Source organism: Mustela nigripes, chromosome 7 (genome assembly GCF_022355385.1).
Source record: "Mustela nigripes isolate SB6536 chromosome 7, MUSNIG.SB6536, whole genome shotgun sequence".
Lineage (NCBI taxonomy): Eukaryota > Metazoa > Chordata > Mammalia > Carnivora > Mustelidae > Mustela > Mustela nigripes.
This window is the reverse complement of record NC_081563.1, coordinates 135,332,549-135,356,052: the sequence shown is the minus strand read 5'-3', so window position 1 is coordinate 135,356,052 and position 23,504 is coordinate 135,332,549. Positions and strand designations below refer to the sequence as shown.

The 23,504-nt window shown below is 49.9% G+C and overlaps 1 protein-coding gene across 1 annotated transcript; it reads right to left on the bottom strand.

Moving 5' to 3' along the window:
- Nucleotides 1-769: 769 nt before the first annotated feature.
- On the bottom strand, nucleotides 770-21,088 carry RAE1 (ribonucleic acid export 1). Its single transcript, XM_059407283.1, has 12 exons — nucleotides 20,887-21,088; nucleotides 18,257-18,353; nucleotides 17,585-17,689; nucleotides 15,015-15,107; nucleotides 10,134-10,220; nucleotides 9,136-9,222; nucleotides 8,940-9,011; nucleotides 7,994-8,101; nucleotides 4,871-4,977; nucleotides 4,713-4,788; nucleotides 3,977-4,171; nucleotides 770-1,220 (listed from the first exon to the last, which is right to left on the bottom strand). Exons 2-12 carry the CDS (start codon nucleotides 18,344-18,346, stop codon nucleotides 1,134-1,136), a joined length of 1,107 nt encoding a protein of 368 aa, XP_059263266.1. The 5' UTR covers nucleotides 18,347-18,353; nucleotides 20,887-21,088; the 3' UTR covers nucleotides 770-1,133.
- Nucleotides 21,089-23,504: the final 2,416 nt, after the last annotated feature.

Genomic DNA, 23,504 nt, shown 5'->3' with positions numbered 1-23,504 from the left:
TTTCATCCGAAAAGACAGAACGGAAGAGTTAATGAGTCTGATTTTACTTGTGACCGGACTACCGAATAATTTAAACCATTCAGTGCAGGCAATCTCTTCCAGTAGAAAATTTTATTTTCATTGCTTTTCATGAGAAGGCAAACACAACTTACAACACGGTCAAAGGCAGATTTCCAAGCTCAGCAAGTTACGTTTCCGTACCAGCCCCGAAGAGTCAAGCGTTAAGCAGCATTTGGGATCATGGGGTAAAAACACAACAGACTCCAAAGTCAAAGGTTAAGCTGAATTTCACTTCGGATACTTACCAATCAAGAATCTCCATGACACGGAATAAAAATAGCTACCAGTACTGGGGCACAACTGAACAGCACTGGGGACAGGGGGCTCAGGTCCTAACCTGGAGGCCACACAAACATCACCCACTCGGGCTTGTTCACAAAGGCCTGCCCCTCAGCACATGGGGCAGGCCCCGCTCAGGCCACGGGGACCTCTGCCCAGCAGAGCCAAACAGCACTGGGGAGGTTAAAGATGGCACGGCGGAAGCAAGAGAAACACATCCAGCCTCTGCTGGCCTATGCTCGCCGCCACCACTAGGCGCTCCATGCGGCAGGCACAGCTCAGGATGCCCTCTCAAAGGGGCACGGCTACTGCATGTCCCCAAGGGCGGCTCCAATCACAAATCAAAACCCAGGACGCTGTGGGACAGGATGACCACTTCAGAGCTTAGGGGGCAGGCAGGGGGAGAGACACACAAAGGGAGTTTAGCAGGGAATCTTCAAAATATTTTATTACAAAATACAGTACAGCGCTCATAGGATGTTTCCCAATGTTCTCGAACACATACACGGCTGAATGAAGCACGACAAAACACGTGGCAGTCGCCCGCAGGAATCTAACTTCTAGAATCATTTCGGTCCCCGTGGAGTTACAGAAGAAATCTGTAACAGGCAGTGGAATGGACAGACAGTCATCGTGGCCGGCGGGGCTCCTGACTGCTGATCGAGGACATTTTCTCCAGGGCTTGAGTCCACATCCAGGGCTGACAACCTACCAAACACTGGGACCCGAATCCGTACAAAGACGAGGCAGAGTGGAGAGGAAACAACTCTGGACAACCCAGAAGTCTCCGGCCACTATTTCTTATTCCTGGGTTTTAGCTCTTCGGCTGCATTACGCAGGAAAATGTAATTTTTCTTTTGGGGATTATAAAATTCGTGTCCCTAAGGGGCGAGAAAAACACACACAACAATCTTATCATTAAAGTGTAAAAATCAGCATTTTATGGGCACTTTGTATATGCCAAGTCCTGTGCTATGTACATATAATGTATCTGGGAGAACAAAACAGGTTTATGGAGGGACAGAAAAGCCAAAACGTTAAACAAATTTAAACTTTGGTTTCAGAGGAAAGGTTAAGGACTTGGTGGCAATCTGTCTTCAGTGACCCACGCAGAGGCATGATCTTTTACATATTTTTCAGAGCTAAGGCCTCGTTAACCCCTCACTTCGATGCCGACATGACCGCTGCAGGAGCAAGCCGGCCCACACGGACCCAGAGAGAAGTGCAGTGGGACAGTAGGGGGTCAGTGGGTCTGCCCTCCAGGGGAGGCGGGAGGGGAGCCATGCGAGTCTTGGGGAGCCTGGAAATCGGGACCAGGATGGACTAAGAAGTTCCATGAAGGGCGGACTAAGGCCTTCAAACATCATCCCCCAGGGAAGAGCACCAGCGGCCTCAGCGGCTCTAAGGGGCATCCACAGGGATAGGACAGCAGAGGGGGCGGTTGGCACGGCAGAGCAGCGGGCACCTCAGGTGTTGGTGGACCGTCGCAGCAACCTCAGACCTTTCATCCCCTATGACTGCGATTTTATGCCCAAGAGAACTGTCCTTAAACCAGAAACAGTGTGAAATTCAGAAAGCAACTCTTTTTAAGTGAAAAACATCACGATGTAAGTAACTCCGAGTAACTCCAAGTGTAAGCGGACATGAACCGGTCGGACGGCTTCGTCCTGAGCGGCGCGCACAGCAAGGCGCCTTCTCCCCTCTCCCAGCCCACTCCAGTTCGCCAGCGCCCACACCACACAGCGCCCTGAGCGGCACCGCACGGGAGGCAGGGAAGGGGGTGGGCGGCGCAGCCCCAGGCAGCCGAGGCCTGGGCACGTGGACTAGGGCAGGCCCCGTGTGGAGAGCCAAGGTCCCGGCCACAGCCTGCTCCAGCCCCAGCTCGGCAGGACCGGACCAGGCGTCTTTTGCAAAAACTACACATGCGGCTGCCACAGGCGGGCGGACACACACGTGGCGCACTGGCCCCACGGACCGCCCGGCAGCGGGGCCACTCAACGCCGGGGCGGACGCTACAATCCTTAGGGTGAAAGCAGCCACGCCACAGAGAGCACGTGGTGCAGGACTCCTCTGACATAGAGTTCTGGAAGACGCAAGCTTGTCTACAATGACAGGAAGCAGGTTGAGGGTCGTGTGTGTGTCGGGGGCAGGATGGCGGCAACACGCATGGAAACTTCTGGGGGAGCTAAAACTGTGATCTTAAACAAGGAGGTTATCTGGGCTGTGGCGATGGTCTGCTGGGTACAGACAGACACCGAACGCACCCACCAGGCACGAGCACTGCTCCTCCGGGGCACCTCGGCAAAGCGGCTTCCAGAGACACCGCTCCGCTGCCCGGCCCGCATCCGCTCGGCCCCGGCGGGAGGGGGCTCAGGTGGGGAGGCCGGGCAGGCCGGGGTACTGCCGCTAAAGCCACCAGACAGGGCCAGCTGCCCTGTGCTTCTGAGAAAGAACCAAAGGTGACGCCGAGACCCCCATCGAGCAGTCAGTGACGGACTCAAAGGCGGACCCAGGAGAGGCAGCAAGCCCGGAGGCCAGAGCACGCGCGGGCCGAGTCACCGGCCTTCCAGCTCCTAAGGGAAGGTGCTCCGGGCAGGCCGCGCGTTCACACAGCCGAGGCGGGATGCTGGGAGGGAAGTGGAGGGCGAGCTCAGGAACCAAGTCAGATAATGAAGGGTCACTGGTTTGCATTGGGAGAACCCCAAGACGAACCAGTCAGCTCAGAGCTGACGGGGAAGGGTGGCCCCCAGGAGGCAACCAAAGGAACGGAAGCCGGCAGGTGCCAAGCCCGCTGCCATGGTTGTCGGTCGGGGACAACAAGGGTTCTCAGCTACAGCCCTGGCATGGCTGCGGGCATCGGTGTGTCTTACAGACGGACGAGGAGCTGGTGGGCAGGCAGAGAAGGTGCTCGCAGGAGGAGAGAAGGGAGGGGCGCCGGGGAGTCTGGGGCGGGCGGCGGGCGGAAGGAGATGGCAGGGCAGAGGGGCTCGTGTGCGGATGGAAGGGAGACACTGAGGAGGGCAAAGCCTTTCTGGGTGAGGCTGGCGACCTCACCAGTCAGGAACCTGGGCAGCAAGGGCAGAGCAGGGAAAAGTCTGGAAGGCTGCTGCAGAGAGGGGGCTGGTGGTAGCCCGAGAAAAAGGAACAAACGATCCAGGAGACGCAGCTGCTGAGAAGCTAACGCGGGGGCTGTCGGCCAGCGGCCTGGAGCCCCAGTCCCGAGTCTGCTCCCCTTATCACCACGCCCGGAGGCCCCCAAAATGCAGCCACGACCCTGTCGGCCCCTAACCCCCTCTCCCAGATAATAAAAAAAGAAGCAATTTCTCCAGCGAAAGCCTCAACACCTGGCCCCACCGCGCCCCCTCACTCTCTTACCGCTGCCCTGGGCCTCCCTGGAGTCTCTCTGCTTCTCGCCTCACAATGACCAGACCCTTCCCAGGGGCAGTTCCCAGGGAAAAGGCTCCACAGGTATGACCCAGTCCCCACACCTTGTGAGGAAGGCCGGCTATGTCCCTTTGCAGGGATGGGACGGAGACCTTGGCAGGTCCAGAGAAGAGTCACAATTCAAGGCCAGGCCTTCTGACTGCACAGCCGGCGCCGCTGCCTCAGTGCGACCGGCAGGCCCGCGGACGCTCACCTTTGACCAGTCGTAGCTGGAGGCGTAGGCGAATATGTTTCCGTTGTGATTGAAGCAGCAAGCCGCTATCGGCTGGTCCAGCTGTTCGGAAGTTTTTAGTTTCGTCCTGGCATCTTTGTCCCAAAAGCTGAATCTGCCATCGGACCCCACCGTGGCAAGCGTGCCGTGGACAGGATGGAACGCGATCCCATTTACCTGCAAGGATTCACACGCGCACGATGAGCGGTGGAGGAGGGAGGCGAAACCAGGTTTGCACCGACGCGCCTCCTGCTCCGCTCCGAAACAGAACGGGCCGACTGCCCGCGGAGCGCGGAGGAACCAGACATGCTCCCGGAATGCCCTGGCAGCCCAGAACCGAATCGTGTCCCTTGTTACGAACACAAGGCAGCAGAAGTTAACAAGTACGCAGCCAGCCAGGACGCCAAGCAGTGGACCTCAGGAAAGCGCCGTTTCTTTCTCAGTTTCAGCTGAGCGTCTGAGCGGCCGGGCAGCGCTCAGGAGGAGAGGGAAGGCCCTCCTGAGGGAGCCGTCCGCTTGCACTCAGCAGCAGCACACAGACAGCAAAGACGGCCAATGTGTCACAAAAACAGAAAACCAGCATCTACAGTATAAGCCACCGGTCTCTGCCCGTGAACATGCACGATGACAGAGGGAGCTTTCCTGGCCCGTAATGACTCAGCCACCCACCTCCAAGTCTAGTTTCTAAATCTCAAAGCTGAAGTTTCTAAAAACATACCGCATAGATGTCCTGAGGAGCTGAGGTATTGGTTCCGTTCGAGCGGTGACATTTGAAGGTAAAGTTATCTTTGGCGCTGAAAAGCAAAGGCTCAAATGAGTTTTCCATTCTGAAAAAGTCTCAAGTGGAAATTCGCCAAGTGAACCGAGCCCACTTACGGATTTGGGGGGTTGATGTAGTGAATAGCAACCCTCCCCTCGATGCTTCCCAGGGCGAAACCAGTCGGCTTGTTCTGTTTGTCTTTAAAAATAGCCACACATCGATGCTATGATTTAAAAGAAAAAAACCAACACAGTATGTTATCACAAAGTAAGATACAAGACTTCATAACCAAGTGAAGGTACATAACCACCTCATTTTTGGGTTTCAGAAGAACCAGAAACACATACAAATGCGACATGTTATTTCTAGTTCCCTACCAAGCAATATTTTCTACCTTTTGAGAAACTACCTGTACTCAGCCCCGAGACTTTATGAACAAAATCCAGAGCACGCGCTGTGTCTGCCCCTGCTTGGCCTTTGTCCCGCAAGGGCCCTGCTGTCCCCCCAGCAGTGCACATGCCCCCCGGAACCCCGCCAGGTCCTATTCCGGCGCTGGCCCAATTCACAGCCCACCACTAACCAGATGGACACCCTGCAGCAACTCGCCCGATGTTTCTGGGCCTCTGTTTCCCCTCACGGAGAAAGGAAACAGCATCTGCCTGGTGATCACAGGGAAACAAAGGTCACATGGGACAGTGGACGTGGCCAGGACCTTCTAAACTGGGACCACACTATGCAGAAGCAACACGCTGCTTCGGGACCCAAACGAGGATTCTACTGAACTCTACAGAGGGTCCCATAAAAGAGCCCGTGACCCAGCTGCTGGGGCAGAGGACAGGGCCTGGGTGCTCACTCCTACCTTCCAGTGTGATGACCTGGCCTCCTCCAGAGGACCACCCACCCTACCCAAACTGAGGTCTTATCTTCCGTGAGGAGTTCAGGAAGCATGGGGGCAAGGTCAGAGCCGGGGGACAAAGCCACAGAAGATGGAGATAGAGAGCAGTTTCTGTTATTGCGACGCTTGCTAAAGCTCACAAATTTCCTAAGGAAATGGAAAAATACATGCTAGCTCTGTTTCTATACCATTTGCCTTTTTTTGAACAACAAGCCCGTTACTTTTGTGAGTGGAAAAAACATTAATGAAAAGAGGCAAAAGCCTGTAAGTCACCAGGAACCATGACTGTGCCTCCCATGCTCAGCACAGAGACCAGGGAACTGCACTGCCCTGGGGGCACGGTTTCCAAGAACACAGTCCCACAGTGGCCCTATGCAAATGCTGAGGCCCTGCCTCGGCAAATGAAAGGCCAGGATGCCTGGCACAGACAGTAGGAAGTGAAGGCAGTCACTAGGTTTTGTCAAGGAATCTGGGATTTACCCAAAGGGAAATGAGGAGCCCGTGCTGGGTTTTTAAGCACAGCTGTGGGAAGGTCAGATTTGCCATTGTAAGAGCTCCCGGACCCACGCATGAGGAGCGGACCAAAGGAGGGCCAAGATCTAAGCTCTTAGTCACACCAGGGACTTGGATTAGATGAGCAGGAGGGAAGGAGGGAAATGAACAGATTCCAGAACGCCCGCAGAGCAGAAGGGAACCTGGAGACCAGTGAGACGGGGGGAAAAGGAGGAGGCAGATCAAGGACGCCGCCCAGATTTCCGGCTCAGACCAGAGCCGGGCGTCCTGTCTCCTGAGATGGGGAGCACATGGAGGAGAGGCTGCTGAGGGAGGCAGGCAGGTGCAGGTTAAGGCTGTTTGTTCACTCAGCAAACATTGGCAGAAAACTTCCATGCATCAGATCTGGTCCCAGGTGCTGGGGATGAGGAGGAAACAAACAGAAATCCCCGCCTCCCCTGGATTGACATTCTAGCGGGCGACACGAGACAGGATATATGAAACATGTATGCGCAGCTCTGTTAAGACATACACGCACGCACGCACGCACGCACACACACACACACACACACACACACAGAGTCTCAGGGAAAGCAACCAGGGAGAAGCCTGACGAGAGGTAACATCTCAAGACCTGCAGGAAGTGGTCCCAGGTTTGGTGTGAGATACTGCTGGGCTGAGATGCTGGGAGACATGCAAAGGAGCTGTCAGACCGTGGGTGTCCCTCTAGGGATCCCAGAGCCGAGGTCTTTTGGGGATCTGGGTCCCCCTGCCCACAAGGTAGGCCCACATGACGGCGAGGACAGGGATGAGATTCTGCTTCAGTAGAGAAGGCGGCAGGCGAGGGCAGAGGCCTGGGGAACCCCAACGTGCAGCGAGAACGGGCAAGGAAGACAAAGCAGCCACCGGAGAGGCAGGGGGTAAGAGGTGGGCAGTACAGAGGCCAGGAACAGGGTGTTTAAGAAGAGATAAGAACAGTCATGAAAGCTGCTCTGCTAAGCTACGATGAGGGCTGCTCAGCGTCCACTGGAATTATGGATGAGGAAGCCATCGGTGGCCAAGGCAAAAACAATGTCAGTGGAGTCATGGGGCAGAAGCCTCAACGGATTCGGGTGAGAAATGAGTGGGAGGTAAGGAAACCAAGAAAGCTCACGTGAGATGCTTCACTGCAAAGGAAAAGGGTCCAGGTGGCATCGGAGGGTGTAGGGCAAGAGTTTGTTTTCGAGAATGAGACAGGAGCACGAGTCCGTGCTAGTAGGGCTGGGGGGTGCGGCAAGTGTCCAGACAACCGGGGGGTGTGTGTGGGGGGGTCAACCACAGAGCCCCAGCACAACATGGGCCTTCACAGAGCACAGACCTCACCTAACTGGCAGGAGTAAGGCAGGGTGCAGGCAGACTCCTAGATTCCCCAGGAAGAAGATAAGCAGTTCCCCACCATGATGTTCTCTGAGTAGGAGCTGAGCTGATCTGCTGAGACAAAGGCCAGAGGAGGGAGAGCCCAGGAGTGAGAAGAGAGTGAAGAAAATCTAAGAGTCTGTGGCAGCCAGGAGACTGCCGGGAGAAGCCTGGTGGCGTGTGGGCCCCGCAGAGGCAGAGCTGAGGCTGGACGCTAGGATCCGAAAGAGCCCGTCGTGGAGGCCACCGCTGTATACAGCAGCAAGATGACAGAGAAGTCAGGCTCCTCCAAGGCTGGCCAGTATCCGCTCACAAAATACGTGCACTTGTATCCTTACACTGACCCCTTCGAAAACACTTCTTGGTGTCTGAAAGCACATCAGTACTGCCCACACAGGCCCTGAACTGCGTACGACACCCAGTAAGCACGTGCTTCCTAACCGGACAGGTGACTCGCCTGATGCTTCAGTGGAGACTCTATCCTCCTGAACTCGGATGGTTGGTTCTCTAACTGGTAGACAATCAGTCCTCTCTCTGCAGTGGCCACCACAGCCATAGGGTAGATCTAGGGAACAGAGGAAAGCAAAGACATGCTTAAAATGAAGGAAAGTGTTATTTTAATACCAAAATATCAGATCCTTGTTTTTAGACTCAGAAAAATAAGTCTGAATTTTCTTAAGTTTAAAAATCCGATGATACCACAATACTCTTCATGAAAACCCAGGGCAATAATTATTTCAAAGTAGAACATGCATTTTTAAAAGCATAATTTTTTAAAACTATAAAACACAGGATTATTTTTAAAAAACATGGAGGAATATGAGGTGCCTGGGTGGCTCAGTGGGTTAAACCTCTGCCTTCAGCTCAGGTCATGATTCTAGGGTCCTGGGATTGAGCCCCACATCGGGCTCTCCGTTCAGCAGGGAGCCTGCTTCCTCCTCTCTTTCTGCCTGCCTCTCTGCCTACTTGTGATCTCTGACTCTTAAATAAATAAATAAAATCTTAAAAAAAAAAAAAAAAAGACTTATAATCAAATGGAGAGAAAAAGTTCTTCAGTTTCTCTTCCACTCAGTCCCCAAAGATCCAACACCACACCACACAGTCGGTACCCACTTTCCTACGTAAAGTAACTGTTATATATATATGTATGGTACGTGGCTCCCAAACATCTTCAAATAACAAATGAAAAAAAAAACTTGACAATCAGTATTTGGTATTTGGGGACAAATGCAGCACAAAAATCTCCCGATTTAAGGTAACTGAGGAAATTGGAACTACATCCTCTGTGTGTTCATTATTCAAGTTAGAGGGATTTTTAGATCACCCGCTAACTGCAAGATGTCACAAGGTAAGAGATCTGTATTTCTCTTAAGAGGACAGATATGAAGTTAGAAATTCCTTACCACATCGGCACAGTAACATCTTTCAGGGAGCTGCAGAACCATCATAGGATTTGATGATCGTGTATCCCAAAACTAAAATTTAGGAAATAAAAAAAACACCCCGTAAGTGACCATTTCAGAGCTATCATCCCAACAGTGGAAGAATTCACGTCGCTCCCGGCCAGGCCATGCAGCCCCCCTCACTGGTGTATCAAACCTTCAGAGTCTTATCCCAACTCCCGGTCATCACGCAGCTGTAGTTAGGCGCTTTGATCCAGTGTACGGTCTTCACGGGGGCATCGTGCTTGCAAGACAAAATCAAAACAGGTCAAGATAAATGTAACTACGTGCTAAGCACCTTCAGTTCTAGAAACTCAAAGAGAAAGCACACACTGAAATACTGAGGTCCTACCAAACACCAAATGACATCCAAGCCCTTCCTAAAGACCGCTGACACTCAATTTCACCTGAGAACGTATAGCTACCTTCCATCCTGACAAACGTTCATTTTACCTATAATGAGAGTCAAAGTAAGTCCCTCCCCAGGGAAATACTCAGAAATTACTAGTACAGTTTTATCTATTGACTCAGGCGGCGCGAATGAAGAGATCAAAGAGGAGCTTCTGGCAGCCAGTCACACTTACTGGGAGCCCAGAGTAAGCAAGGTCTTTCTGAAAATGGTTTTGGGTCAAGAGGCCCTTCCCAACCAGGTCGGACCCTCTGGGTCCTGCTTCTCTGAGCTTCATTACTTCTGCCCTTCGTGCCCGCTGTTCCTGGTAGACTAAGAGCTCCGGGGACGTGCACCCCTACTGGCAGTGCCTGGCACGGAGCAGGCGTTCAATACTCGTCCAGTGGACCAGTGTCCAAATGCAGCTGGTAAAAGGCCAGCCACACATGGCTGTCAGAACGTCAAACACAGGAATGTTGAGGCCCATCTGGAACATCTGTCTTTTACAGGCGTTGACGGCACTAACTCCTTAGGACGCCCCCCTCACCTACACACATACGGAAGATCCATGACAGACCGCCTGTGAAATGCCAGCAGGAGTAAGAATGGTTATCACCTTCGTGTTACTCTGATGCTAAAGAGGTTTCTGGAAAGCTTAAGTCTAACTGATTTGGTAGAGTCAACTGCAGTTTTCTATACTAGAGAATTAGAATTTAAAATTCATCACCACCCCAGGCACCAGCCTTTCTGGACTCAGTGTTTATTACCTGTGCAATCTGTATTGCCTGATTGCTGTTGAGGTCCCACATTTTGGCAGTTTTATCACATGATGCTGTAAATACTTTGCTCCCATCCTAAAAGAAAAATCAAGAAAATCTGTCATTCAAGAAAAAAAATATATACAATTTCTATTTGTCTATTAGGTTGATCATCTTGAGGCAGGCTTTGTTTTGCAATTTTTATTTTTCTAGTTTTTTGGGGGCCAGTGTATTATAAACTCCACTGTCATATACAAACACATTTTTTGCCCTATTTCTTTATTACTGATTAATTTTTCTAAGAGATACCAAATTAACAGGATAAAGAAAAAAATCAAACAGCATGGGAAGTTACAGAGGGAAAATGAAGACTCCTGTCCCTAACCCACTCCGTTCTCAAGGGCCACTGACTTCCTTCCAAGAGTAGTTTTTGCAAATCCTGCATCCCATATAGTACCAGGGGCCACCTACACAATTTTTTCTTGTTCTGGTTAATTCCAAGCCCCCCCCCCTTTTAAATATTTTATTTACTTATTTGTCAGAGAGAGACAGGCAGACAGAGTGGCAGGCAGAGGCAGAGGGAGAAGCAGGCTCCCTGCTGAGCAAGGAGTCCAATATGGGACTCGATCCCAGGACGCCGGGATCACGACCCAAGCTGAAGGCAGCTGCCCAACCAACTGAGCCACCCAGGCGTCCCAAGCCTTTTTTTTTTTTTTAAAGATTTTTCCTTACTCAACAGAGGAGGAACAAGCACACCAGCAGGCAAAGCAGCAGGCGGAGGAAAAGGGAGAGGCCGGGCCTCCGCCGAGAAGAAAGCCCAACCTGATGCTTGATGCCAGGACCCTGGACCATGACCCAAGCCAAAGGCAGAAGCTTAACCGAGTCACCCAGGCACCCCAATTTCAAGCCTCTGTTTGACCATAAGTTGCAAGAATGAAACAACGACCAGCTATAAACCTTGCACCCAGAATCATCGGTGGCGAACACTCTGCCACAGTTAGTGTGTTGCGCTCTCTGCACACGCACGTGCATCTGCTATCAGCATGCGCTTGTCTGGCTAGGTCTCTAATAGCTTTCTGAAGTGCACACCATAAAACTACACTAATTTTCAATAGTCACTGGTCCTACGGAAACTATAGAACAGCTTAACAAATTAGCAATCATTGTGTAGTGGTCTTAAAAATATTTAAATATAAAACTCATAAACTGGTCATACTTTTTTTTTTTTTTAAGATTTTATTTATTTGTCAGAGAGAGAGAGAGAGGGAGAGAGAGCAAGCACAGGCAGACAGAGTGGCAGGCAGAGGCAGAGGGAGAAGCAGGCTCCCTGCTGAGCAAGGAGCCCGATGTGGGACTCGATCCCAGGACGCATCATGACCTGAGCCGAAGGCAGCTGCTTAACCAACTGAGCCACCCAGGCGTCCCGGTCATACATTTTTAGAAAGAGAAAAAACTAAATGGAAGTCTAGGGCAGTGGTTAGCAAATTTCTTCGGAAAGGGCACATCTATTGAGTATTTAGTCTTTACAGGTCTCTGCTGCAACTCCATAACTATCATAATAGCTTGAAAGCAGCCATACACGGTACTTACATGAAGGACCATGGCTGTGTGCCAATAAAATTTGATTTACAAAAATACACAATGGGCCATATCTGGCCCATGGGCCATAGTCTGCTGACCAGTGACCTAAATTATCTCATCTCTGGTTTCAAAGTTTAAAGATTTACTGCCATCCTTCCTTAGCAAAAATGTCTTCCCATAAAACTCACCAGTTCTCCAACTAAAAGAAAAGCTAAAATCTGTTTTTTTTTTTTTTTTAAGATTTGTTTATTTGACAGACAGAGATCACAAGTAGACAGAGAGGCAGGCAGAGAGAGAGAGAGGGAAGCAGGCTCCCCGCTGAGCAGAGAGCCCAATGTGGGACTCGATCCCAGGACCCTGAGATCATGACCTGAGCCGAAAGCAGCGGCTTAACCCACTGAGCCATCCAGGCGCCCAAAATCTGCTTTTTGATCAGGGGAGTTGTAAGGATTGACTCCATAAATGCTTAGGATACCTATGTACGTCGTGGGCTACCCTGAGACTGAGCGACACACTGGCTCTCGATGTCATTATAAAATGCCCATCCTACCAGCCGCAGTGGGCACTACGGAGCATGCCTGATCCGCGGCGGTGCAGACACCGAGGCTCATCTGTCAAAAAGCCAGGGCAGAGAAACGGTACTTGCAAGCGCTCTCCAGCCAGCTGCTCCCCGCCCCTTTGCTATGGCTACAGAGCAAGCCATGTCCCTACAGCGCTCAAGAAATCATCTCCACCAAGTTTGGGTTTTATGCCTCAAAGGTATCTGGCTCTTCTGTGCTTCTGTGCTGTTGTCACAGGTGTAGCTTCCTCTCCCGACCGCTCTTCCCACCTCCCACGCCAGCCCACTCCCTTTCCTGGAAGCCTCTGAGGGAGGCGGTCCAGCACCTGGGCTCTGGAGCCAGGAAGGTCTGGGTCTGGGCCTAGACTCAGCCATTCACCACGCTCCCTCCGACAAGTCTGTCAACTAAGCCTGTGCCAGTCACTTTATGTAGATGCAGTCTCGCTGCCACAGAGTTCTACCACCTGCGGTTCTGTCTGTCCGTCCCGACAGACCAGGAGTTCCATGAATGTGGTATACGCCCACCTTGCCAACTTCCCTTTTCACTATATCCCCAGGGCTTTAGCGCCCTAGAAGAGCCTGATAATTACCTCCGTGATTAAATACCATCTGCCGTAATTATTATTACCTTCATTTACAAAGGAGGAGACAAATACAGGGAGATTAAGTAACCTGACAAAGTCAAAATGCCAGGAAGCTGGAGCCCCAATCTGAACGTGGGCCTGGGCTGGATGACACAAAGCCCGAAGAGTTACAGGCACACGGCCTTCTTCTTCTTCTTCTTTTTTTAAGATTTTTATTTATTTATTTGACAGACAGAGATCCCAAGTAGGCAGAGAGGCAGGCAGAGAGAGGAGGAAGCAGGCTCCCCACTGAGCAGAGAGCCGGATGTGGGCTTGATCCCAGGACCCTCGGATCATGACCTGAGCCAAAGGCAGAGGCTTTAACCCACTGAGCCACCCAGGAGCTCAAGCTGTATCCGCAATAAATGTATCACTTTTCAAACTGTTTTCACAGATCTATTATTAGTCTCATAATAACCCAATCCGATAGGTCAAGCAAACATTTTGCAGATGACAAAAATGCTCGGAGAAGCCTATCACAGCTCATGATGAAAACAGGAGCCAATTCTAGGGGCGCCTGGGTGGCTCAGTGGGTTAAGTGTCTGCCTTCAGCTCAGGTTGTGATCTCAGGGTCCTGGGATCAAGCCCCCCTTCGGGCTCTCTGCTCGGAAGGGAGCCTGCTTCCCCCCTCTGTCTGCCTCTCTATCAACTTGTGAGCTCTGTCAAATAAATTCTAAACAAAACAAAACAAAAAAACAGGAACCAATTCTGGCTCCTAAACCACCTCAAAACATTAACAGGAAAATAATTTCTTAATTATAAATTAAATAAGATCACATAAATGACTGGTGTCATTTGAAAATGACAACATAAACTAAGAGGAGTCTGGCAATTTTCTCACAAAGTTATACATAAAATCGACATAGGACACAGCAATCCCTCTAGGAGATATTCACCCAAGAGAAATGAAAACTTTTGTTCACAGAAAACCCAGCACACAACGGTTTATAACGGTGTTATTCGTAATGACCAAAATGGGAATCAGTCCAAATGTCCTTCTCCTGGTGGCTGGGCGAACAAACGGGGACAAAGCCACACAACGGGCCACCGCTCAGCATGAAGGACAAACTACTGACTGACAGAACGACCTGCGTGGGTCCCATGCGTGCTGTGCAGAGCGCAAGAAGCCAGACGCCAAGGGGACGCAGTAGAGGACTGTTCACGTGACACTCTGGGACAGGCAGAACCACAGGGACAGAAAACACATCGGTGGTTTCCAGCGGCTAGAACTGAGGAGCATGTGACAGAAGGGCAGGAAGGAATCCGCGGCTGATGTTCTGTATTGTGACAACTCTCCGCGTTTCTTCAAAATGACAGAATTATGCACTAAAAAGGTTCAATTTTATTGTCTGCAATTCTTATCTAATGAACCTGACTAAAATTACACAGAAGGCCTGACAGGGGCCTGGAGGCTTAGCTTCCTCAGCACGAATGTACATCTGTCTGCCCGTTTTCTTGCCTCTGCTGGGTTCAGCCGCTGGGCCGCGGTGGCAGGAGGAAGGCTGGGCTGTCACCATGTTGCCTCCTCCTTTAGGAAGGCGATGGGCCCCTTTACAGCCTCCTGCTGTGGCTCCCCACTTACCTTCCCTGCTGCTGCCCCCTTGTGAACGGTCCCTTCATTACAGTCTCCCCAATCAACAACAAAAGCTCAGAGCCAGATAAACTTGAACATATTTGTTTACATCACTGATGCTCAGGATTTGGGAGGAAAAAGAGAATCCCAAAAACCCAAAAGACTTCAAATGCCTATTAACAGAAAATGATTCTTTTTTCCTCTGGGATTTATTTTTGGGGATACTAAACTTTTCATTTTAAAATGACATAAATTCACGGCAGAAAGGTGGGAATGGCTTCCAGAAATTATTCAATTATTCGCTTAAGATAATGTCAATAAAACAATGAACTTTTTATGCAAGAACTTTCAAAAAAACCAATGCTAACATTAACTGACTGTATCACGAATATCAATACATTTTATACTGAAAATCAGAAACCTAGAATTCCAACAATGTGTATAAATACACAAAATTCGTGGTTCAGGTTATATTAAAGTAGAAATATATACATACTCCCAGATAACATGGGATTTTATGTTGTAGAAAATATGAAAAATGGGATGACACTTACATCGCTCCAGCAGACATCTAAGACAGGCCCTGTGTGCATCTGCTGGGCTTTTGGAATAGTCTGTCCACTATCTTGAACTTCCCAGCAGCGAACCTAGAGTGACATGAAAAATTAATGCAAACACAGCACCTCGTGACCTCTTCATGCACAGAACACCTAATAACTAATGGGTGCGACTTAAATATACACAAACTTCTCATATCAACCTAATTATCTAACTTGAAGAATAAAGCTACTGAGGGCCGCCTGGGTGGCACAGTCAATCAAGCGTCCGCCTCATGGTTTCGGCTCAGGTCACGATCTCAGGATCGTGGGACCCAGCCCTGCGCTGGGCTCCGCGGTCATCTCGGAGTCTGCTTGAGACTCCCTCCCTCTGCCCCTCCTGCTCATGCTCCCTCTCTAAAGTAAATAAACTTAAAAAAAAAAATAATAATGAAGCAACTGAACAGTCTACTCCAGTCGCTATTTTCCTGTATTTCCAAGCCATCAAAATATACAAATTCTTTTGCTTACACCTAAAACTGCAGATAAATTTATCACATTTATGAGATGTATTTGTCTTCTAAAGGAGAATGTCATCCATTACCATTCAGAGAATCAAGACCAAAGGGGAAACTTACCTTTCTTCTCTGAATACACTGGTTTTTTACAGTTTTTCCTGATTATAAACATAACGCATTTTACTTAAGAGATTTTGTAAATATGACAAGAAAATTAAAATATCACCTTAATCCCACCAGACTATAGTTAATAGTTTGTTGCGCTTTCAATGTTTCTATGCACACATATTTTCATCAAAAACCTAGATTATAGAGTACCTTCACTCTTTTAACTGAAACTTTCCTCCCTTGCATTATGAATTGCCAATAAACAATTCATGTTTTTCAGCAATAAATCACGTGGAGTCTTTCCAGAACTACATGTAGAAGCCAAACCTGCTCAACCATGACTACCTTCCTCTCCTGCTGTTCTTTCCTCAACCCCCTCACTGCCCCTCTGTTGCAGAAAAATCTCCCAAAATTTTAAAAATGCTAGTCCAGGGACGCCTGGGTGGCTCAGTGGGTTAAGCCTCTGCCTTCGGCTCGGGTCATGATCTCAGGATCCTGGGATCGAGTCCCGCATCGGGCTCTCTGCTCAGCAGGGAGCCTGCTTCCCTCTACCTCTCTCTCTGCCTGCCTCTCTGCCTACTTGTGATCTCTGTCAAATAAATAAATCAAGTCTTTAAAAAAAAAAAAAAAATGCTAGTCCAGCACACAAACATACCATAAAATACATTATTTGATATTATAACTTTCAAAACTTCCACTAGCATGAAGACTTTTTAAAATGAGGTTGGGACACCCAGGTGGCTCAGTCAGTAAAGCATCAGCCTTCAGCTCGGGTCATGACCCCAGAGTCTTGGAATCAAGTCCCACATTGGGCTCTTGCTCAGTGGGGGCAGGAAGCCTGCTTCTCCCTCTGCCTGCCGCTGCCCTTGCTTGTGTGCGCTGACAAATAAATAAAATCTTTTAAATAAAATAGGAAGACAATGCAATACAATGAAGTAGTAGCAGACAGTGGCTAGGAATACAGATCCGGGCCCACATTGCCAGGTCCGCAGCCTGACGGCCAGTCCCTCAGATGCAGGAGCTGGGCCAGCTACTCTACTCTACAACCCTAAGCTCCACATTCCGCATCAGAAGAGAGGACAACAGGATCACAGTGCTTTCGCTGTCAAGAGATTAATTCAGTTATGCACGTGAAGTACAATACTTCACCCCAGAGCGGTACAATACTGCCTCAGAGGAGAAGTACTCAGAGGCTGGGTATAAACTTAAGGATTTCTGATCGATACTGCCAACTGACCTTCAGAAGAGCTGTGCTTCCACACCTACCAGCGGTACATGGAAGGTCTCAGCTTTTCTTTGCTGGGACCAAGTGTTATTTTTTTAACTTTTCATTTTGTTAACTTGGTAGAGTCCATCACAGAAGTCTCAGTTTACCTGCTTATGAGTGTGGCTGAATGGTTCAAGTTCACGCTAACAGGCCACCTGCACTCCTGCGAAGTGCCTCTTCATGTCTGCTGAATTTCCCACCAGGGTTTTTTTTTTTTTCTTCCCCTACCAGAGTTTTTATCTTTCCTTCTGTGCACTGTGATTTCTTGTCCTTTTTTGTACATAGTAGGTTAAGTGTAACGTCTTTGCAGCATTTGTGCCATATCCAAAGTTGCAAAACTTTAATATCTACCTTAAGAACATTTGCAGGATACCTGGAAGTTTATGTATAGCACCATGGAGAACAGTCATTCTCAATGCCACTACATGTGACTTGGAAATCCATGCCAAGTCACTGAACTAGGGCAGGAGTTCTGAGTGAGGCCTATGACCATATGACCACGCTTTCATAACAGACGTCAGTGTGACAGGCAACGTCGCCTGCTCAGAAGGGCCACTCCCTCTAACTGATTTCTTTAGAATGGCCGTGAATACCTTTGCTTCATTCACTTGGGAAAGAATGGAGCCAAATGGAAAGCTAACCTCACCCATACAAAGAAATAAGTCTTCTAGAACATGTGTGTAAGGAAGACTTACATCGTTAGCCCATGATCCTGCGATAAGGAAGTTCCCAGGCAAGGTTGGTGGGCTAAAGGACAGACAACCAATGCTGTCATCAGGAGAGGATGTTACTTCAATATCCTGGGGGGGAAAAGTCAACGTTACAATGTATGCATCATCGATTTCATTCAAAATTGTTTTCCTTCTCACTGAACACTCATGGAGGATTTTCCTTGTGCTAAGAACTCAGTGAGTTAGACCTCTCTTGCTTTGATCCAAAATAGGAGTAATAAAGAAGCTAGTGGAAGGGCTAGCACTGCTGGGACCGGAAGCTGCACTCTCAATGAATGGCCAGGATGATTTCCACGTGCTGGCCCACTGGTTCACTCTGGCCCTAAAGTGTTCAATCAGAGTCATGGCCTGACCCCACCCCAGAGGAAATTCTCATTCAACAGTTGTGGGCCGGGCCCTGGGAATCCACAATTTTAATAAGCACCCTGCTAACTTAAGTGGTGAAGAAAGTCGGGGGGGGGGACAGGACACTAGCACAAGAGACACTGTTTCTGTGCTCCAAGTTTGAGAAAGTGGGCTAGACAAAGATTCAGAGCTTTTGCCCCAAAGAAGGCTCCCAAGCTATCTGGATCTCTCTCATTGTGGGAAACCCTGGCCTGTAATTTCATACAAGTCCCATGAAGCTTCATGAGGTACCTTCATAGGGTTGTGGTTATCTGTGCTTGTGCTGCCAAACATGCTGGTCCCACTAGTTCCAAAACCCGAGGTTGTCCCAAACAGACTCATTTTGGCCCTAAAAAATAATAGAAAATGTTAAGGATAGGTCTTTTCTTCCATAATCAATATCACTGAGAGCTAATATAAAGCCAATTAGGTCACAGAAGGGAAAAAAAGACTCTAAATGACTTGATGTCAGGTTTTTCTCTTCCAAAGTGATCTAAATAATGATCACCAGAGCACCTGGGTGGCTCAGTCGGTTAAACATCTGCCTTCAGCTCAGGTCAGGACCCTGGGAGCGAATCCCACATGAGGCTCTCTGCTCAGTGGGGAGCTTGCTTCTCCCTCTCCCTGCAGCTGCGTACTTACGCCATCTCTCTCTATGTCGAATAATTAATAAAATCATTAAAAGAAATGCAGAAAGTGCTTTTTAAATATGTACTCTTTTAGAAGAGTTTTTGACATATAGAAAATTGTACAGATAGAGTTCCCATACACCCCCATACCGTTTCCTTATTTTCTTTTTACATTTGTCACCATTAGTAAACCAATACATTACAGCAAAGTACTTTTCAATCACCAGCTAGAAGATAAATTCACCCCTTTCTTACATAATTTGAGACACTGAGCTTTGCACCAGGAATGTAACAATAAACCACAGAAGGCCCCACTCCTCCAGGTCTCCGCTCAGTGAGAGTTCACGTTCTTCTTAATAATTTCTATACTCTGGCTTAGGCCAATATCTCTGCATGATGTTACTAAGAAAAGCAAACGGTCCTGACAAAGATTCAGCGATTTCTCTGTAGGAGGAGTTTTAAGAAGTAATCCACTCTGGTGTGACTGGGTACCAAAAGGTCTGGTATTACGTTCTGGGCAACATAGAATGGGGAAATTGCTAGGGATTTTGGAAATGCACTTGGGATTCCCAACTTCAGGAACAAAATGAGTGCTGATATCCTGGCCAAAGCAACAGCTCTGAGCATGTTAGTATCTTGGAAAGCAACTCTGTGAGAGGAAGTGGTATGTGCCAGCTACTTGTGCCTCAAATGTGAACTTGCACTTGAAGCACTGGTTAACTGCATGAGTGAACAGAGGAATAACTGGGCTTGGACAGTCAGAGTCTAGGAACTAGCTATGTGGCTTTGGGAAGGTTATTTAGCCTTGATTTTCTCATCCACAAAAAGAGTCTCTGACATCCTGTTCAAGGAATCATGAAAACCAAGTGAGATCAGTCGCACACCTGGTGCCGGAAAATTCTTTCTTCTGTCCCTTTTGGGGATGAATTTAGGGAAAGAGCAAGGGTCATTCAAGTGTTAGTCAGCCTATGTGGACCACACACTATACAGGGCATGGGGAACCCTCAAGAAGTTCAGAGGACATCTCCAAGCAATCTCCTCGCCTGCCCCGCTTGCTGCATTCCAGCCCTACTGCTCTGGGGGCACCCTTTCCGCCTGTGACCACAGCAAAGTCAGCCCTGCCCTGCAGGATTCCTACTATCTGTTCCTATGACTTTGGATGATTCGCCCTCCCCCAAACCTCCAGCTGCCTCAGTTGGAATCTTCAGATCCCAATTCAGAAGTTGTCTCCTGGGGCACCCAGGTGGCTCAGTGGTTAAGCCTCTGCCTTCGGCTCAGGTCATGGTCCCAGAGTCCTGGGATCGAGCCCCGCATCCGGCTCTCTGCTCAGCAGGGAGCCTGCTTCCCCCTCTCTCTGCCTGCCTCTCTGCCTACTTGTGGTCTCTGTCTGTCAAATGAGTAAAATCTTTAACAACAACAACAACAAAAAGTTGTCTCCTGAGAACGCTGGGGGGATGCGGGCGGGGATGGAGATGTTCTCAATCTCTGGGGGTGATGTTCAGGTAACTGTATTCAACTTCCCAAACACATCAAAAGGCCCAGTTTTAAGTGGGTGACAGCAGGTAAGCTGTACGTGAATAAAGCTGTTAGACCTACCTTTTCCAAAAGGTCACCTGCTCAGAGGCTCCCCTGCCTTCCTGATTTAACATACCCACCCTGCCATACCACCACCCTGTTTTCTTCGTAGCGCCGGTCACGACCTGGAATTGTGTGCCATCAACCTCTTCCCCGGGAAAACGTCAGCTCCAGGAACAGAGGGCGGTCTGGACTCCTAAGATACGCCCGGCCCTCGGCAGGCGCCTGGGCCAAGGCGGCTGGTATTTCACAGACCCCGGACGGGGGCGGCGGGGGGCAGAAACAAAGCAACAGAACGGTTTCAGAGGAAAGTGCAACGAAGATTAGCGCGGGAGACCGAAGGGGACGGACGCCTTTCTGCAAGACCGGTCAAGGGAGGCTTCTCCGAGGAGGTGGGAGCTTGCGTCCGATGAGACAGACGTGTCAACGGGAAGAGCGCAGACGACAGACGCTGCCATCAACTGTGACCCTCCCGGTGCCTCAGTTTCCCCAAGAGAAGGACGAGGGGGTGAGACCCGGGGTGACCCCGGAGCCCCTCCCAGGGGCCAGTAAGGAAGCTCGCTAACCGGCCGGCTCGCGCCCAGGTGCCTCGCCGCGCGGCCCACTCCCCCGAGGGGGGGCGGGCGGCGTCGGAAGCGCCATGGCTGCGGGGAGCGAGGAAGGCGGCGCGGGGCCTACCTGGGAGTCACGCCGCGGCGGAGAGCCGGTGACGGGCAGCGGGGAGGACTCGGGAGCCGGCGAAACCGCTGGAGAACCGAGGAGGAGAAGGCGAGGTGCTGGGCACAGAAACCCGAAGGGCCGAAATACCGTCACGCCGGTGGAGGAAACTCCCCCAATTACCGCGGAAGCACCGCGCAGGCGCCGAGGAGCCACTTCCTGTGTCGCCCGGAAGGCAGGTAAGAACGCTGCTTCCCCCGCCCACGAGGCGACAGCACATGCGCAGAAGCGCCAGTGACGCCGAGGAGTCCCCGAGCCAGCAATTTGCCGATTGGTCGAAAGTTGGTGGGGCCGCCTCCTTGTTGCCAAGCAACCGTTTTGATACATTCGCAGCCAGCTGAGGGAGGGTCGTTAGTATTTTCTCTTGAGAATGAAAAGTCTAGCGTATTTCTGATTCCCGCCAACCTAAGTCCGAAGCCATCCTCGGAGAAGCCGACGGAACGCTGGCTCGGTCGGCGGAGAAGTCGGCCAGCCTGGGTCCCGGCCCCCACCCCGACCTCGTGTTTGCAGATTGAGGCGTCCTAAGCCATCCGGGGCTCCCTGGGCCCCGGTTTCCCTCGTGAAATTGGCATCATGGTGCCTGACTTCGAGGGGACTTCTTAGTTAGGTTCAAGTGAAGCCACATACGCGAAAGACTTCGCGAAGTCCAAGTCCGTAAGACTGGGGAGGGGCTGTTCAGACACAGACACACGTGCCCGCTCCAAATATTTCAGCTGGTGGCTGGATTTCTGAAGGAAAAAAAGAGGCAGGGGTCCGCTGAATCTTCTTGGCTAGTCGGTGTGGCCTGCGAACCGGGAGTCTTGGCATCCGCAGGGAGCTTTCAGACCCGCAGGACCTTGGTATAAAATGCAGATTCAGGGGCACGTGAGTGGCTCAGGTCATGATCCCAAGGTCCTCAGATTGAGATCCTGCTCCCCCACCCCCACCCCACCGCGTCCCTCTCTGCCTACTTGTGATCTCTGTCAAATAAATAAAATTTAAAAATTAAAAAAAAAAGAAAAGCAGATTCAGAAGGTCGGGGGAGGGGCCGAGAATCCACATTTCTAGCAGATTCCCAACTGAGCTTGCTTCGCCATGCGGGGCAGCAGACCACCCAAGAATCTAGAGGTATTTGGAACCATTTGGGGGAACTTCCTTAAAGCCCTGTTGCCTGGGATCAGGGAGGTTTCTGATCTGGTCGATCTTGCGGAGGAACAGAGGGAATGAGTCGTTTTTGATAAGCTCCCCCAAGTGCTCCTAAGATGTAGACGAGACTGAGAACCTCTAGTCCAGGTTGTGATAGTAATAATGGCTCTCTCTCCTTTTTTTTTTTTTAAGATTTTATTTGTTTGACAGAGATCACAAGTAGGCACAGAGGCAGGCAGAGAGGGCGCTGAGCAGAGAGCTCCACTCGGGGGCTCGATCCCAGGACGCCAGGATCATGACCTGAGCTGAAGGCAGAGGCTTTAACCCACTGAGCCACCCAGGCACCCCATATTAGCTCTCTTGAGCACTAGATGTTCCACCTCCTGTCATAGCCAGGGCAGCCCTATCAAGTAGGTACTGTCATCTCTATTTTTAAAAAAATTATTTTATGAAGCTGGCCAATTCTTTATTTGACAGAGAGAGATCACAAATAGGCAGAGAGGCAGGCAGAGAGAGAGAGAGAGGAAGCAGGCGCCCCACCCAGCAGAGAGCCCGATGCGGGACTCGATCCCAGGACCCCCAGATCATGACCTGGGCTGAAGGCAGAGGCTTAACCCACTGAGCCACTCAGGCACCCCTGTCATCTCCATTTTATAAGAAGGAAAACACAGTGGAGAGAGTTAACATTCCTGTCAGTTAAATTGCAGATAACATACCTGTCAGTTAAATCGCAGATTTAGCTGTTAATTGTTAAATCGCAGAGCCAGAGAAGTCCATCTGGTACCTATCTCCACCAGCATCATCTTGGAATCCTCTCCGACAAGTACTCCCTCCTCACGGACACCTTTCCTCATTCTTTCCCAGATGGACGATCTCATATGATCTCTTCTTTAACCTCTCAAAGCCCCCTCAGTGCTTATCATATTCCGTCTCATAAAACAGTGCAAGTATTTGCCTTGTCTAGCTTCCTAGACATTATGCCTTACTCCTATGCATACCCTTTGCAGCACCAAGCACAGTGTCTCTTACACACATAGCTGTTAGATCAGTATTTGTTGAGTTATATTTTCCATGCCTGAGGAATATTCCAGAAACCTCTATTATGATACAGATTCTCATATAATACTGGTTATCCAGCATACTTTAGAATAATCTTTCTGCCGTCGAGGGACATGTAACGGACAAGCTCCTTTTGCATTTACCGTCAGGGGAAGGAGAGCAGCAGCATGGGCAGCCATATATAACAAAAACTAACACTCCTTGACTTTTCCTGAACAGAGTTAGTCAAACACTTCCATGGATTATCTCATCTAATCCTCACAATGACACTATGGGGGCATTATTATTGTTATTTCCATCTTACAGTGGACAAAACCGAGGCCAGGTCGTAACTTGTTCCAGTCACAGAGTCAGGGAGTAGAGGGGAACTCGATGCATGTAGCCGCCCCCCCAAA